A 14,847-nucleotide genomic window follows, 5' to 3' on the forward strand; every position below is an offset into this window, starting at 1 on the left:
CAACATGATTGGGTTTTGACGGCTCATAGATATCCAATAGTGTTGTAGCGTTCCAGTCTCCAATCTAACATTATTATTGATTCAAAGCTTCAGTGCGACGTCGAGCAACGGAACTATAGTCACTTGCAGCCCACAGTGGGCTGGATCCATATCATGGTTGCTGGAATGCTGGATACCACCCCAAGCGGAATGTCGAGGTGTCATTCATGCCTTTCCTCCAGACGGTGACCCTGATTCATCTAAGACACCCACTGCAGATGGACTGTCCAAGAGCTAGGGTTATCCTTGGAATAAGATCAATAAGTTTCACTCCAAGCCAAAACCAATTTCACCACATCCGCATGCCCGTTCATCAACCCACATCCACCATGGGCAGTAACGATCCACTCCTCCGCATGCCCCAGATCTGTCTGGAGACATCGAGAAAAGCCGGCATGCCATCTCCAGCAACCAGCGCATCTTATGAAGATAGGAAGCGCAGCGAGATTGCCTTTTCCTCGGCCTTCGTCCGCTATTTAGGAGGAGAGCACGTACTCCCATACTTTTTGAAGTCCATGTGCCCGCACCCAGTTCTGGTTCCCAATACATTCATGGCATCACTGAAGGAGTTTCATGTGGCACTTTCGGCTGCCTTGACGAATATTGTGCAAAGATGGGTTGTGGATGAAAAGGCGGACTTACCATCGCGGATGCCGCTGGAAAGACAGGAGGAGGACTTGCTAAAGGTAGGATCCTTGCTTTGTTTTTGTTTATCCGTTGGTGTCACTGTCAATGACGATTGTGGAATAGTGGATACACGAAATCACCGAAGATGAATTATTCCCTGCGTATGACGGTCATCAAGGCAATTGGCGACCCGACTTCTTACTTCCAGCCAACGAAGCAGACGGGTTCAAGGTCTGCGAAATCAATGCTCGGTTCCCGTCTAACGGCTTGGACTTGAACGCGCGGGTGTATAAGGCCTTAGCCAACTCGGAAACCAAGCCCCCTGATCTTGATGTGGCAGGAGACCCGGGCCGCATGATGGCCAGTCTTAAAGCTCTTTTTCATCCAGGATGGCCTCTTCGATTTGTCCACAATCGAGAGAACAATCCGTTGATCGAGGCCTTGATGAGAGATCTAGGGGATATGAAGCCGCGCCTACTGACGCCTGATGATCTACATCTTGTGGCTGACGAGACTTCACCGACTGGGTATAAACTCCAGTGCGTGAGAGAGTCAGCCTCGCCTGCCGACGATCAAGATGGTAACTTGGAGGATGTTCACCAGATAGCGCTCCGGCTTTTTCTTGACGAGTTCGCCTCACTTAGTCCCGAGATGCAGCGGCAATTGGCGTTCCACAGCAACAATGACATCCGGTCCATACTTTTGATCCACGACAAGCGAATCCTAGGGATCCTGCACCAGGAGTTAAACGATCTAGTCTCCAAACACCATGTCTTGACCCAAAGGCAGGCTGACCTGCTCCGGAAGCGAGTCGTCTCCACCATCATACCTGGGTCAAAAGAGCTAGAACAACTCACTGACTCGTATTATCGAGGCAATGTATCCAAGGACGACTTCATTTTGAAACCCATTCGGTCAGGTCGGGGAGAAGGAATTGTCCTCGGCCAAGAACTGAGCACTTTCGAGTGGGAGGCGATCCTCGCCGACATGAAGAACGCCGCGCTGACCCCTTATCGCACGGTGTACATAATCCAGCCATTGGTGGAACAGGCTGAAGGGGATATGTTCTTAGATGAGGAAATTGGGGTCCAGCGAACTCGTCGAGTGGGCACGTACCACAGCATGCATGGAGAGTTTGTGTCATTAGGGGTGTGGAGAGTTGGGCTCTCGACTAATCGAACCACCAATATGACCACGGGCGATGCTTGGAAAATGGGTAGTATGGTGATGAAGATGAACTAGATAGATTCCTCCTGTAGGGGCGAGGTGATAGTTACTATCATTCCTTATTCAGCTCAGTTTATCAAACAACGAGGACAGTGTTTAGGTAGCCCAAACCATATTTAGCTGCGTGACTTGCAAAACCATATCAAAAGCTCTTTGTAGCAGGCAACATCTGAACTAAATTAATAAAGTAAACTTTTTTCTGGTCAGCTTATGTGACAATCAAATCACCAGCAGGATAATTATTGTTATAGAAACTAATGCAGGTTGTGTAACACCAAAGATCCAAGCAAGTCTGCCCACTGCAGATGGCATCCCCTTTTTTCTAATTCCATGAGTTTGTCTGATGGACAATCATCTCAGCTTTAAAAATGGCTATGGATATTGCATGACATGGCGTTCTTTGTTCAATTATTTCTGGTGCGTGACTTGGCAATGACGGTCATTGCTTCGGATTTCCTTCTCCGTCCACAATCATGACTAGAATCTATTTACCTCGGATGTAGTTTTCACACATGAATGGTCACATCACGAACAGGTCCATTTTGCCAGGAATACCCCTGATCTCAGAATCCCCGCCTGCCATGCACTGTCTCTGCCAACCAGCGTAGGGTGTGGGAGACGATCCCCGAATCGATCGTTCTTGGGGTATCGGCCTGCATGTCCTGTTCTCGTGTTGTTGCGCAGAGCATATGCTTGTCTTCCCTGGGCGAGAGGAGTAAGTTAATTCTGTCTCTTGTCGAATTCTAGGATCCTCAGACAGAGTCCCGGAGCTATTAGTGATAGGAATCTCTCCAGTTGACGACCCATAGAGTATTATGATTGACGCCGAGAATAAAAGATGTTATCGGTTAAGCATGATGGAAGCATCTCTTCGCATCCACCTTCCTCTGGTGAAGCTGTGAAGCAGGCGCTGTTTGCCTCGGTAAAACAATATTCTAAGGGAGTTGCGTATTGTCTTGCTCTGCAAGCGGGATTCTGCTATACGGTTGACTCGTCATTATGGGCAATGTCTCGTCGACGCCTGAATTCCAGTACGCGTTCAGCTCCAGCCATTACCCTAAGCTGGTTCAAACATCACAGGCAGGACTTTATTCGCAAACTCAACGGCAGCCTGATCATTTCCTCTCTTTGGCTTGGACTCTGGAACGTCCGCAACCCCATCGGCGGAGCCTTCGGTGCCCTCCTCAGAGGTCTGTCTTCATGGGGAAATTCAATGCTGGGCTCTGTAATCGAAATGATCATGTGCACAACACAGACATACATATTTGAGGTCCTAATACTACAACTGTGTGAGATTTTAAGAGGTTGGATGTAATTTTGATTACAGTCTGCAAGAGGAGGTGTGATTTTAATCGGTGGGTCACTGCCATAATTTATTTTATATTTTTTGGCTGTAGATAATCTATCCGACCACAAGCTTAATCTGCTGTGATTTTACCCAGTATCTACCTTGAAGTATATGAAATTTACTTTTTCTCACCGACTATCGCAATTGAACCCAGATAACGCTGGATGCAATTCTAGTAGTGGGCCTATAGAATATCTATCTTACAGCGCAAGCCAAAAATCAAGCAAGCCTTTCTCGGGCCTCCCTGTAAAATATGTGGAAATTTACAGCAGTACACTCACTACATCCCGCAGCCTTGGCCATCAGGTTGAGGTATCACGGCCTTGAAGTGTGTCAATTTATTTGGAATACAAAGGTGTCCAGTTCGCTAGGGTCTCCAACTCGGTTGGGAATTACGTTAACGTAATGGTAAGTGAGCGGCCACTGTAACGTTTCGACCGCAATTCGCTATTATGAAGCATTTCAACCCATCAGTGAATGCCAGGGAACTTAAAAACCCGAGTTTACCTATTAGGATTGGCTATGCTAGTAGGTTTTACTAGGGGATCAATATGCTACTTAGGCAATGTAGCTTTTCCTACCATACTATCTAAACTGCTAAGGTCACCTAATTATATCCTGGATAAACCCCTGCTGAGCTGCCCTTTAAAACTTAGTACCTAGTAGTATATTAAATTGTATAGATTATATTCAACATTCTCTAAATTCCACCTTAGCACTCTTAGTGAGTATATAGTTGTTCTGTCGGGTTGTCTTATGCGGAATGGGTTTTTGGAGCCTGTTTACCGAATCCGGAGTAGCGATGCATTTCCTGATTTTTTTTTACGACATCAACGACAATGTTCAATAGAGGCCTAGATGTGCTACTTCATTAATACGCAGTCACCCTCTGTTCCGTTATCAGCTTTGGTTGAGGAAAATTTAAACATCCAGCTGAGGACCCAATGCTATAGTTATGGTTACCGCAATGTAACCTCCACCCACCAGGGACGTCAATTTCAAAAGTCAGTGTATTCAGATGCTTGAAAATGGCTGTTTGGTAGGGACTTGGACTTTGTGGGGAAATTACAGCAAAGAGACTCCCATACTGGTCTTACCCCAAGCTTCGATCAAAATCAACTGAGGGGCAATGGACATAAAAGCATTGATTTTCGCCGTATGACTTGACCCATCCTTGACAACAGTTTCCTTAGGGCTATACACATATCTTCTATCACCCTTAAAACGCACGTCGGTTAAATACAATCATATGTTACATCTTCACTCATTTACCGCCATACCATAAAAATGGGCAGCATTTACCAGGCGCCTCAACATCTGCAAATTTGCTGGTTAGCCACAGACAATGCAGGACAGCCGTTGTCGGTGATGCTGGCCAAAGACGAAGATCGACATCGCAATAGAAAAGACTATCAGGAGATATTCCAATCAACGCCACAGCCTGGATGCGATTATATCCAGGAGACCCTTTCGCCTCATCCAATATTAACCGACCGAAGTTTTGTTCTGCGGTTGGAAATTTTCCACGAGGCTCTAGTTAGAGCTGTGGTGAATATCGTGGAAAGATGGTGGGAAGATAGTACTGCCAACTTTCCAGCCAGAATGCCTTTGGAGCATCCTGTGGAGACAGTTTTACAGGTCAGTAATGTCAAATCTTGCCCCTGTCAGGGCACTGGATGACAGGCGATGCAGTGGATTGATGAGCAGAGCCGTATGGAGCTACTGCCTGCATTTAGAGACTGCCTTGGCATTTGGAGGCCAGATTTCTTGTTGACAGGTGGCAGCAGCGGTGCGGTTGGATTCCAACTCTGTGAGATAAACAGCCGTGTACCACTCAACGCGCTCATCCACAGCGCATACAAAAACGACATCATGCGGCAACTATTGGGAGCCGAATCGAACCTAAAACCAGCTGGTGACTTCAATGAGATGGTGAGCAGTCTGGTCGGCCTTTTCGACGCTAGGTTGCCAATCCATATTGTAAGGGGAAGGGACGCACTGGACAGACAAGAGTTTGTCCACTTAGTCGAGAAGAAGACTGGCTTAAGGCCAAGGTTTGTTGGGTTAGCGGACCTGCAGTTGAGGTCGGATCCTTCTTCTGCGACAGGTAGATCCCTTTATTGCAAACGTCCGGCTAGTAGGGAAGAAGGAGAAGGACTAGAGAAGGTCAAGCAGGTGGCTCTATTGCTCTTCCCTGATGAGTACTGTTTCCTGGCACAAGACTTGCTCCAACACCTAGCACCAATAGCGGTACATGATTTTCGTACTAGCCTACTGGTCAATGACGATCGGTTCCTAGGCATTGTGTTACAGGAACTCGAGGACCTTGTAATCACCCACAAAGCCCTCACTCCCGACCAGGCTATGCTCCTCAAGGATGGCATCGTGCCTACCATACTACCAGGATCTCCGGAGTTTGAGCAATGGATCGACCTTAGCACTCGAGCGGAGGTTACGAAGAACGATTATATTCTCAAGGCAGCCCGTCAAAGTCGGGGGATGGGTCATTTACTTGGAGAAGAAGTCTGTGAAGAGAAATGGAAGGTGATCATGTCGAGGATGCGTGATCCAGGTATTCACACAGACACGACATGCTTTGTACTGCAGCCTTACATACAACAGCCCACCTTTGATATTGTTGCGAATGACGATAAAGTCGAGAACGGTTTTCATATGGTTGGTACATATTATACAGCTAATGGTCGCTTTCTTGGTCTGGGCCCTTGGCGCGCAGGAAGGGCAAAAATCTGCAATGTCCATGGTAGCGGATGTGTGGGGCTATATTCTGTTACTCAGGCAGACACGGATTAGGAACATATCCTCAAGAAATACATAAGAAGCTGCTTGCATGCGACTGCGTTTCTACGCCACGGGCAGTCGCATCAGTCGACTGTGACCAAAGCTGGAGGGGCCGTGTTGGATCAGATCGCCAGAACGACAACGATTGATAATTGGGAGGAGAATTCGTCCATCTATTGCTTAAATCCGAATCTAACAGACACCTAGATATCGATTAGGTAGACATCCTCCCTTGGAAACCTGTATATTATCAGTCACACCCAGAGGAGGATCTATATCGATATGGTTCTCTTCAAGCAATTCAAGTACTTTCTGAGATGTCATACACGGTGCGGTATAGGGTCGATATAAATGAATAGTGAGAGGGAGAGAGAGATATGTATACATATCTTACGTACAGGAACCAACCAGCTATGAGATATAGGTAAAACCCTAACCCCCCTATCCGAGACATAAAGAAAGCTATGGACTTAATAGTGTTAGGATGTCATGACTGGCCTATCGCTAAGGAAGTTCTGCAGACGCAAAGCAGGATAAACAGCATCTTCATTATTCTGAATTGCGTGAGTGAGGTTTTGCTATAATGAAAAGAAGATAATGGATAACCACATCCCGATTCTTACAAGATTAGTAATTCCCTAACACAGGAAGTGATCATGTCAGTAACCCCCGGGTAATCCTCTGTCATGAGAAGTGAGGTGAAGTAGGGGCCGATGCGCGGTATGGAGACGGTCTGGGAAGCAATGGGAGTGATACAAGGGCGGTTTGTGTAGTATTCAATTCAGATGATATTTAAATGGCTGGCAATGGGAAAGTGCGTGACCATCCCAGTCTGTGCAGCTGGAGATCTTATGGGAAGTGGCAGTCACTTCAAGTCTTCTACTAGTAGTTAATCATGCATCCGTTTTCAGAAACTGACGTCAAAATGTTAAAGCTAGTGATGCTTGCAACGTTGCATTGAAGAGCAAAAATAGTGGTATTTCTTCATAATAATATATGAACACATCAATGAAGTCAGGCCTTGTCTTTCAGTGACTTTCCATCTACCCCTCTGCGCTCACAGACCCGAACATGGCACCCCCTTCTGCAGACGCATACCCCATCCCCCAAGACGATAGATATCCTAGCAAATCTATCTCCGCGAGCAGGCTTCCAGGTCCCCTCAAATATTCCGGAAGCCTGGATGAATACGAATCATTTGATCTGACTGCCGCCATTGGCCGGGAGTTCTCGACGCTGCAACTGAGCGAGATCTTACACGACGATGCCAAGATCCGAGATTTGGGCATCATAGGTCCGGATTTCTATTGTGATGAAAGTAAAATCTAGATACTAACATACAAGTAGTCTCCCAGCGTGGCGTGGTGTTCCTGCGCAACCAGAACTTGAGTATCGCTGACCAGAAGAACCTGGCGATCAAGATCGGGCAGCTGACAGGCAGACCCGAGGCATCTTATCTTCATAAACACCCCCTCTCTAACGGCAAACGTGGGCTTGCAGTGGACAAGGACGGGAAACTCGACGATGAGGTGACCATTATGTCTTCTGAGCAGAATAAGAAGATGTATAGGGGTCGTTGTGGTCCTGGTACGAAGCGATTGGCTAGTGAGGGATGGCATTCGGAGTAAGTAGATCGTCTTACGGACCTGGCACAACCTCGTGATTTACAGAAGTGGCAGTATCACCTTTGAACCAGTGCCATCTGACTACGCCATCCTGAAAATCGTGACTCCTCCTGAGGACGTAGGAGGAGATACGCTCTGGGCGTCTGGATATGAAGCCTACGATCGACTTTCCCCAGCATGGAAGAAATTCGCCGAGGGTTTGACGGCCACCCATTACCAACCTGCGTTCAATGATGCCGTCAGAAACCAGGATATGGAACTTATCACAGAGAATCGCGGCAATCCGGAGAACAGCGGAGTGGAATTCAAAGCCTCCCAGTCAGTATTTCCACTTGCTTAAGTTCTTTTCTAGATTTCTTTCTGACCAAGGTTGATACAGTCCCGTTGTGCGCACAAACCCGGTTACTGGGTAAGTGCATAACAATATGAACTTCTTAAATTCGATGAACGAGAAATGCGCTGATAATCTGCAGATGGAAGAGTCTGTTTGCTGCTGGATTTCAGATCCGTGCAGGATGGATTGACAATGTGACAGATTATGAAAGTGAGATGCTGAAGTCTTACTGTATGATTCTCACAAGGCATTTATTAAGCAATGAATCAGCTAACCATGCTCTTTCCATTCAGTTCTGAAATTAATTTCTGAAAACCATGACCTTCAGGTGCGATTCCGCTGGAGCGAAAACGATGTCGCCATATGGGACAAGTATGTACGAACCCATGGAACCCCACATGAGCCAAATTTCTAACCTCTACTAGCCGCTGTGTGTTTCATACTGCAACATAGTAAGTAGCATATGGTGGGAAGAGCCATGTAAGAAGTTACTTCTGACAACGGTGACAGTGACTATAATGGTGCTCGAGTTGGAAACCGGGTCGTTTCTCTAGGAGAGAGACCATTCTACGACCCAAAATCCGTTTCCCGCAGGGAAGCACTTGGACTTGAGGTGTAGAAAACAGCATGGGCTCCGAATATTCAGCGAACTCTTGTTCCATCATCGATGTAACAGTGATATGGTGGTCTAGTTTAGCTTGCACGGGGCCAAGTCCAGCCTCCGGACTAGCATGTCGCTTCAGGTTAAATAAAAGTTTTTGGCATGTACCAATTCATCCAATAAGCCCGCCGAGTTTCTCCCATTTGAATCGGCTACGACGATCGCAGGCAGTGCAGTGGAACGGTCGCATCAGTTGAGGCCAAGAACGGAAAGTAAAGGCATCCGGATCCAGCCGCCGGAATGCAAATCCGTAGAAGTGCCAATCCCGACACCTTCTATTCTCTCTAGGCTCAATATTGTTCCAAATACCCTACTTCGATAAGAGTTACTAAAATGAGTACCCCATCTCCTATCACCCTCGATTATACCCTCCACGATCTCTACGCAGCCGATTCGGAAGATGGCCTGAATATCGTCCTGATCTACTACCCTTTACAGTTTGGGCACAACCATGAGGGTAAATCGGCCAAGTTTACCTACGGGTACAAAGTGGAAGAAGAGGATGAAGACGCAACGTCCTCCTTGACGATGGCCGCAAACCTGGTACCACAGCGATACGCGTTCTCAGCCGGCAGGATGCCTCTGGTCATTCTGGACATTATTGCACAAAGGAGATTAGACAGTGGAAGCGAAGGGGATCCTCAAGCTACGGATTCTGTGCCCGCCCATCATCTTGATATCTATCAAACGTTCGCCCAGCTACAGCCCGACCAGCGGCCAATCGTGAGTTTTGCAGAGAATCCGGACAGCATAGAGTTAGGCTTGGACGCGAGGATCGCCGTTCTACTGCCCACCGACTGCCTGTCGCATTTGCCACACCTTACCTGTCCGGAAACTCACTATGAGATTCTGTCAAAACGTGGGCTGGCTGTGTCTGGATTACCAACGCCGCCGTCTCGGGTCATTGACACCATGCTTGTCAACTACGAGGATCCCAGTCTACTTGCCATAGAGACTGCCCGGATGACGGGGCCAATTGAGCAACATCAGATCCCTTTCATGGTCAAATTACCCCAGTCGATTTCAGGGATGGGCACCTTTGCCGTGACCTCTGAAACCGACCGAACGCGGATAAAAGCCATGCTCACAACCCACTTAGGAGCCATGCTACGACAACTTAATCAAACGAACCGGCATCTGCATCCCTGCTCGTTGGTCTTGCAAGACTTTGTTGACGGACCGGTGGTGGCTCTATCATTGTTCGTCACGAAGACCGGCCATCCCATATTCATTGCGTGCTGTGAGCAACTATTCAATGACCACTCGCATTGGATCGGTGGGCGCATCTCATACCGGCAGCAGGCAGGGTTTCGAAAGACGTTTTGCGCGCTCATGGGCAAAGTGGCTACGTTCTTGCATCGCAAAGGGTATCATGGCCCGGCGGGCGTGGACATTGTCATCGATCAACGCAGCGGGGAGCAGTTGGTTATTGATCTGAATGTTCGGGTTACTGGCACTTTTCATCTAGGGCCTCTCATGGGCCATTTCACTCGGCGTGGGTTGTTCGAGGCTGCGATGACTAGCGGGCATTTGTTTTGTACGCGAGATGAATTCGAGGAAATGTTTTCGGAGGAAATTCGACAAGGCAGTCTGATTGTTAGTGGCTGGGTACATAATGAATCACGGTTAAAAAGCCATGCTGCGATTACTGTTGGAGCTAGAGATTATGATAGTTTGCAGGAGTACCTTGAGCGGGTTAGGGCTGTTGGTCTACAGAACTAGTTTGTGTGAATAGAACATTGCTCCTTTGATGCTTATCCGATTGCTGCTCCAAACCGGAGGTAAATGGCCCCTATTATATAGCTTCTATTACTATATTTCTAGCTGTGTTATTAAGACACTGGCTTCTGCGTCGCTTCAGGCATGATCGACCGCAGAAACTGTTCTAAACTCTCCACATCATCAATATCCGAAAGAAAAGCCAGATGCTGATCAGGTCGCAGTAACGCCATACACCCCTTGTCCCCAATACCAAAAGACGAGTACAGCTTCCCTCCGCCGGCATGATGGTAAGCTTCGCCATCAGCCCAAACCCTGCTATAGTCTACACCGTCTTTTGTCCAAGGACGGAAGACGATCGGCAGGTCGTTCAGCTCAATGCTAAGTCTATCCGCACAGTGAATGAGGTACACACCGAGAGCCGGAAACCCGCGCCGCGCCACCGAGGCCGGGTCATTCAACTTCTCAAAAACTGAATCCGGGGAATTGAGAGTATCTGCGAGGTCTTCGACGCGGCGCTTCTGATCCGCGCCCGCAATGTCACCTCCAAAAACGATCAGATTCCATTGTCCCGTACTGGGGAGGATCTGCTGCAGATGGCGTGCTTGCGAGTCGCTTTGGTTAATGATCAGCACGCTAGGAATGCGCGCGCCGACTCGGAGATTCCGGGCCACAGATGGTCTGCTGCTGCAAGACGCCACGTCTTTTAGCAAGGGCGCATCCCAAACTGTTGATGTGACGAGAGAATTAGGCTGATAGATCACAGCGAGTCCCGACATTGAGGAGTTCTCCTCCTCGAGCGCCCGCTTGTGGTCCTCGTCGAAGCGGCCATGTTGCATCTCTGGATGCCCGCTCCGCTGGCTACACATTCCTCGGCAGATTCGCTGGTCTAATGCAATCAGTCTTTCAGCAACGGGCAACCGTTCTTGTTGGTATGTCTCGAGGACACGAGGGTGCAATACACCCTTGATGACGGACGCGATTTTCCAGCCGAGATTAAACGTGTCTTGCATGCTGACGTTCATCCCTTGTCCTGCCTTCGGGGAATGCGTGTGGATAGCGTCTCCGGCAAGGAATATGCGGTTATGTAGACCAATCTTTCGGCAGATGCGTTGGCCGACCTGGTTGTTGTTAACTTGGGCGTTTCAGGTACAGCATCAAAGGAGCAAAGGAAGGGGTGAGCTGACGGTATATATGGTTGACCAGTCAATGTGACTTGTTCTCATGGTATACGGCTGCATGATAGTCGCGACCTGATCCGTGAGGACGTCGGCATTGCGATCTGCGCGATACGTGTCGGCTGCTTCGGGTGGAAGCTCGACATAGACGCGCACCAGCTTTCTCTCCCGTGGAATCATCATGAGAGTTCCATGTTTTGACTTGATAATGGAACGTTTTCGGATGTCGGCTGGACGACCAGCTTGGATTAGCAATGTCAACGGCGATAGTTCATCCGGCTGAGCTTACGAAAATCAGTCAAGGGGATAATATCCAGAACACCCCAAGAATCGTTGTAGCTTTCGCCCTCAAGTCTTAACCCGAGCTGCTTCCTGAGCCAGCTATGAGCTCCATCGCAGCCGAGAATATACTTGGCTTCAACCGTTGTCCCCATTCCTGCGTATCCGGAGTCATCCGATTGAGCCTCGCTGAGCTCGCTGCTGGGAGTAACCACGCCATCAAACGGAGACTTTGGGTCGGATGACACATTCTCCAGATTGACACGGATTGGAAACGCATCGTGGTCGTCGATCATCATGTAATCGATCTCGAACGAGGTGGGGATTGTTTCCCGCTTCACTTCAACGTGCTTTCCAGCCCGCACATATTCCATGAGATATTCTTCTATTTGACCTTGGCTGAGCGTGGACTCATGGAACCGGGACCATCCAGGCTTAGAATTCGCGGTGACACTCTGCCTTTGCAGCTTACCATCGGCTGTGGCGCCCTGGACACGACAGAGGTTGAGTCAGTGGAATTGCTATCGAAGACAACTTGGGAGGGCCGTACCCATAATGCAATCTCCACGGTGTGGTTTGCTTGAGCCCAGACTTTGTCCGCCAGGCCGAAACTATCCAGGATTTCTAGCGTTCGACTCTCCAGTCCGTCCGCTCGACCGCATCGCGTCTGATGCGACTTCTGATCAATAATTATGGTCTTTACTCCCATCTGGGCCATCCAGGCGGCGGCCATCAACCTTTTCACCGGCAATTAGTCCATGCCGTTATATATTTAGCTTCGGAAAAGAAGAAGGGATTTGATAGAGCAACATACCCGGACGGACCAGCCCCGACGATCAGGACGTCGGTCCGGACTGTATCGCCCATGGCGGCGTGATTGATATTAGGGAGATTTAGAGAATCAGAAAACGTAGGCACATGGTTTTGGCGAGCAACCGGAATGCAATTGAGTGAGTACATATTAGTGCAAAAGTTGCGGTCCGGAATATGGGACCCTATGATCCGGCTAGTCTGGTCTGCGTCATGATCAGACAAATTTTCGTTTTTGTCGCTCAATCGAGACTGTCAAACTTCCGCGTTCAGAAGCACTGTTGAGACATACCGGTTGGCGACGAAATGGTCTAGGGAAACCTAGGTAGTCGTGGATAAAATGGGTTGGGTGGGACGGCGTTACATTCGAAGCCCTAAGTTGATGGTGTCATGATTCAGGATCCGGGTGCAGAAGTATCTCCATACTTGTCCTCCCACTGCAAAGCTAGTTGTTGTTAATTATTTATTAGGGTTACGAATCTCATCATCTGCAAACTATTCTTTCAGACGTCAGCAATTTGTTTCTGGGAATCAAATACTGTGTTCTTAGTGTCCTTCCATTAACCACACACATATCCATTCATAATGGCTGCCCTAACCGCAAACACACCCATATCGCAGGGGTTCTACAAGCCTGAAGAAAATGTCTTCGTAAGGGACTCCCTACCAAGCTCAAATATACAGTCAATTAAATGTTCCGACTAGTGCAATGACGGCCGGGAAGACCAGCTCCTCCACTTCATAACCACTCATCCCCAACTATCCGCCATCCGCAACTCGCCGGAGGCTGTACTCGCCGCCGTCGACGAGTTCGCGCGCACCAAGGACTTTCTGATGAACGTGGGCCCATACAAAGGCGGCATAATCACCGACATTATTGCCACCGAGCGGCCCAGCTCCATTCTCGAAATCGGCGGCTACATCGGCTACTCGGCCATCATGTTCGGCAACGCAATGCGCAACACGGGCGTCCCGACCCCTCGCTACGTCAGTCTTGAAATGAACCCGAAGTTCGCATCTGTCTCGCGCGCCTTGGTTGAGGTTGCCGGTCTCGGTGACGTCGTTGAGATTCAGGAGGGTCCGTGTCGGACGTCTCTGCACCGCCTTGCGGCGGGCACCTCGAACCAGGGACCCAGCTCGAAGAAGTGGGATATTCTCTTCTTAGATCACTCGAAGATCTCGTATTTGAACGATCTGAAATTAGCCGAGGAGTTGGGAATCGTTGCGCCTGGGTCAATTGTCATTGCGGACGATATGAAGAGACCAGGCAATCCGATGTATTCGGATTATGTGAGGGCTGATACCGCGACGAAGACGGAGGCCTATATGCCGTTTGTGGGATGTCTGTCTGACGGAGGGATCTCGTTGGGAAATCCGTACTTGGTATACCAGACTATGCTGCTTGAAGGGTTGGAGCCGACAGGGCACATGGTGAGTTTTCATTACCCCCGTTTATTGCGATTTCGAAAAGCAGGCTGATGGAATGTAAGGATGCCGTCGAGATATCGCGGTGTGTGGGCTTGGTAGAAAAGAATTGAGCGCCTAGGACAAGACTTTTATAAAGGGTATTATAGTTTGGCATTTGGTTATCGTACACTTTAGTAGCAGCATTGGTACCAGCTAGCTCTGCAAAGGTGACAGCCACCTTGTTCAAATGTGCGGGCTGTAGTTGATATCATCCAACACCTCGATTTGTTCATCTACCCGTTCTTGGATGGCGACTTGCTTTGTCTATGTCAGATGTCTCTGTCCAAATATGCGAGACGTTATATTCTTCAAAACGCTCTACATGGCCCAGCCGATATATATGGAAGAGGAGTCCTAGTAACAGTGTCGTGCGTTGGAGTATATGGGTCCTATACTAATACAGGTGACTGTAAGTCTCCCTGAGCTCTGAAGTACACATCTACTCTGTAGTCTATATCCCTGTTTAGCAGAGTCCATATCCAATCTTAGAATACACATCCACTCGTATTGCTATCTGGGAGTCTATGTCTTAATGATATTCATTTCCTATCTACCAGCCCTCGTACTCTATACATATAATAATAGTAGAACTTAAAAATAAGAGTCCGTAGATTTAATTACATTTAATTACCCATAACATAATCTCATCCATATGGCTCACTTTAGCCCAAATGTTGTCAGCAAGCCCAAAGCTGTCTAAGATCTCTAATATCTATCTTTCCAGCGATGTAACT

General features: G+C 48.3%; 6 protein-coding genes across 6 annotated transcripts; 5 read left to right on the forward strand and 1 right to left on the reverse strand.

Moving 5' to 3' along the window:
- Positions 1-368: 368 nt before the first annotated feature.
- On the forward strand, positions 369-1,908 carry NFIA_032270 (uncharacterized protein; the record flags this gene model as incomplete). Its single annotated transcript, XM_001265559.1, has 2 exons — positions 369-725; positions 790-1,908. 2 exons carry the CDS (start codon positions 369-371, stop codon positions 1,906-1,908), a joined length of 1,476 nt encoding a protein of 491 aa, XP_001265560.1.
- A 3,019-nt stretch (positions 1,909-4,927) lies between these two features.
- Positions 4,928-6,052, forward strand: NFIA_032280 (uncharacterized protein; the record flags this gene model as incomplete). The annotated part of the gene is made up of 1 exon (XM_001265560.1): positions 4,928-6,052. The coding sequence occupies one exon, from the start codon at positions 4,928-4,930 to the stop codon at positions 6,050-6,052; it is 1,125 nt and encodes a 374-aa protein (XP_001265561.1).
- Positions 6,053-7,111: 1,059 nt separating this feature from the next.
- NFIA_032290 (TauD/TfdA dioxygenase family protein) lies at positions 7,112-8,618 on the forward strand (the record flags this gene model as incomplete). The annotated part of the gene is made up of 8 exons (XM_001265561.1): positions 7,112-7,334; positions 7,388-7,664; positions 7,720-7,983; positions 8,045-8,074; positions 8,139-8,230; positions 8,293-8,371; positions 8,425-8,451; positions 8,510-8,618. The coding sequence occupies 8 exons, from the start codon at positions 7,112-7,114 to the stop codon at positions 8,616-8,618; spliced, it is 1,101 nt and encodes a 366-aa protein (XP_001265562.1).
- Positions 8,619-8,993: 375 nt separating this feature from the next.
- Positions 8,994-10,382, forward strand: NFIA_032300 (putative solid-state culture specific protein; the record flags this gene model as incomplete). The annotated part of the gene is made up of 1 exon (XM_001265562.1): positions 8,994-10,382. The coding sequence occupies one exon, from the start codon at positions 8,994-8,996 to the stop codon at positions 10,380-10,382; it is 1,389 nt and encodes a 462-aa protein (XP_001265563.1).
- Positions 10,383-10,492: 110 nt separating this feature from the next.
- On the reverse strand, positions 10,493-12,703 carry NFIA_032310 (putative FAD monooxygenase; the record flags this gene model as incomplete). The annotated part of the gene is made up of 5 exons (XM_001265563.1): positions 10,493-11,500; positions 11,567-11,787; positions 11,847-12,324; positions 12,387-12,573; positions 12,651-12,703. 5 exons carry the CDS (start codon positions 12,701-12,703, stop codon positions 10,493-10,495), a joined length of 1,947 nt encoding a protein of 648 aa, XP_001265564.1.
- A 528-nt stretch (positions 12,704-13,231) lies between these two features.
- On the forward strand, positions 13,232-14,125 carry NFIA_032320 (O-methyltransferase; the record flags this gene model as incomplete). Its single annotated transcript, XM_001265564.1, has 2 exons — positions 13,232-13,297; positions 13,352-14,125. The coding sequence occupies 2 exons, from the start codon at positions 13,232-13,234 to the stop codon at positions 14,123-14,125; spliced, it is 840 nt and encodes a 279-aa protein (XP_001265565.1).
- Between the last annotated feature and the right edge of the window lie 722 nt (positions 14,126-14,847).

Source organism: Aspergillus fischeri, genomic scaffold (genome assembly GCF_000149645.3).
Source record: "Aspergillus fischeri NRRL 181 1099437636247 genomic scaffold, whole genome shotgun sequence".
NCBI lineage: Eukaryota > Fungi > Ascomycota > Eurotiomycetes > Eurotiales > Aspergillaceae > Aspergillus > Aspergillus fischeri.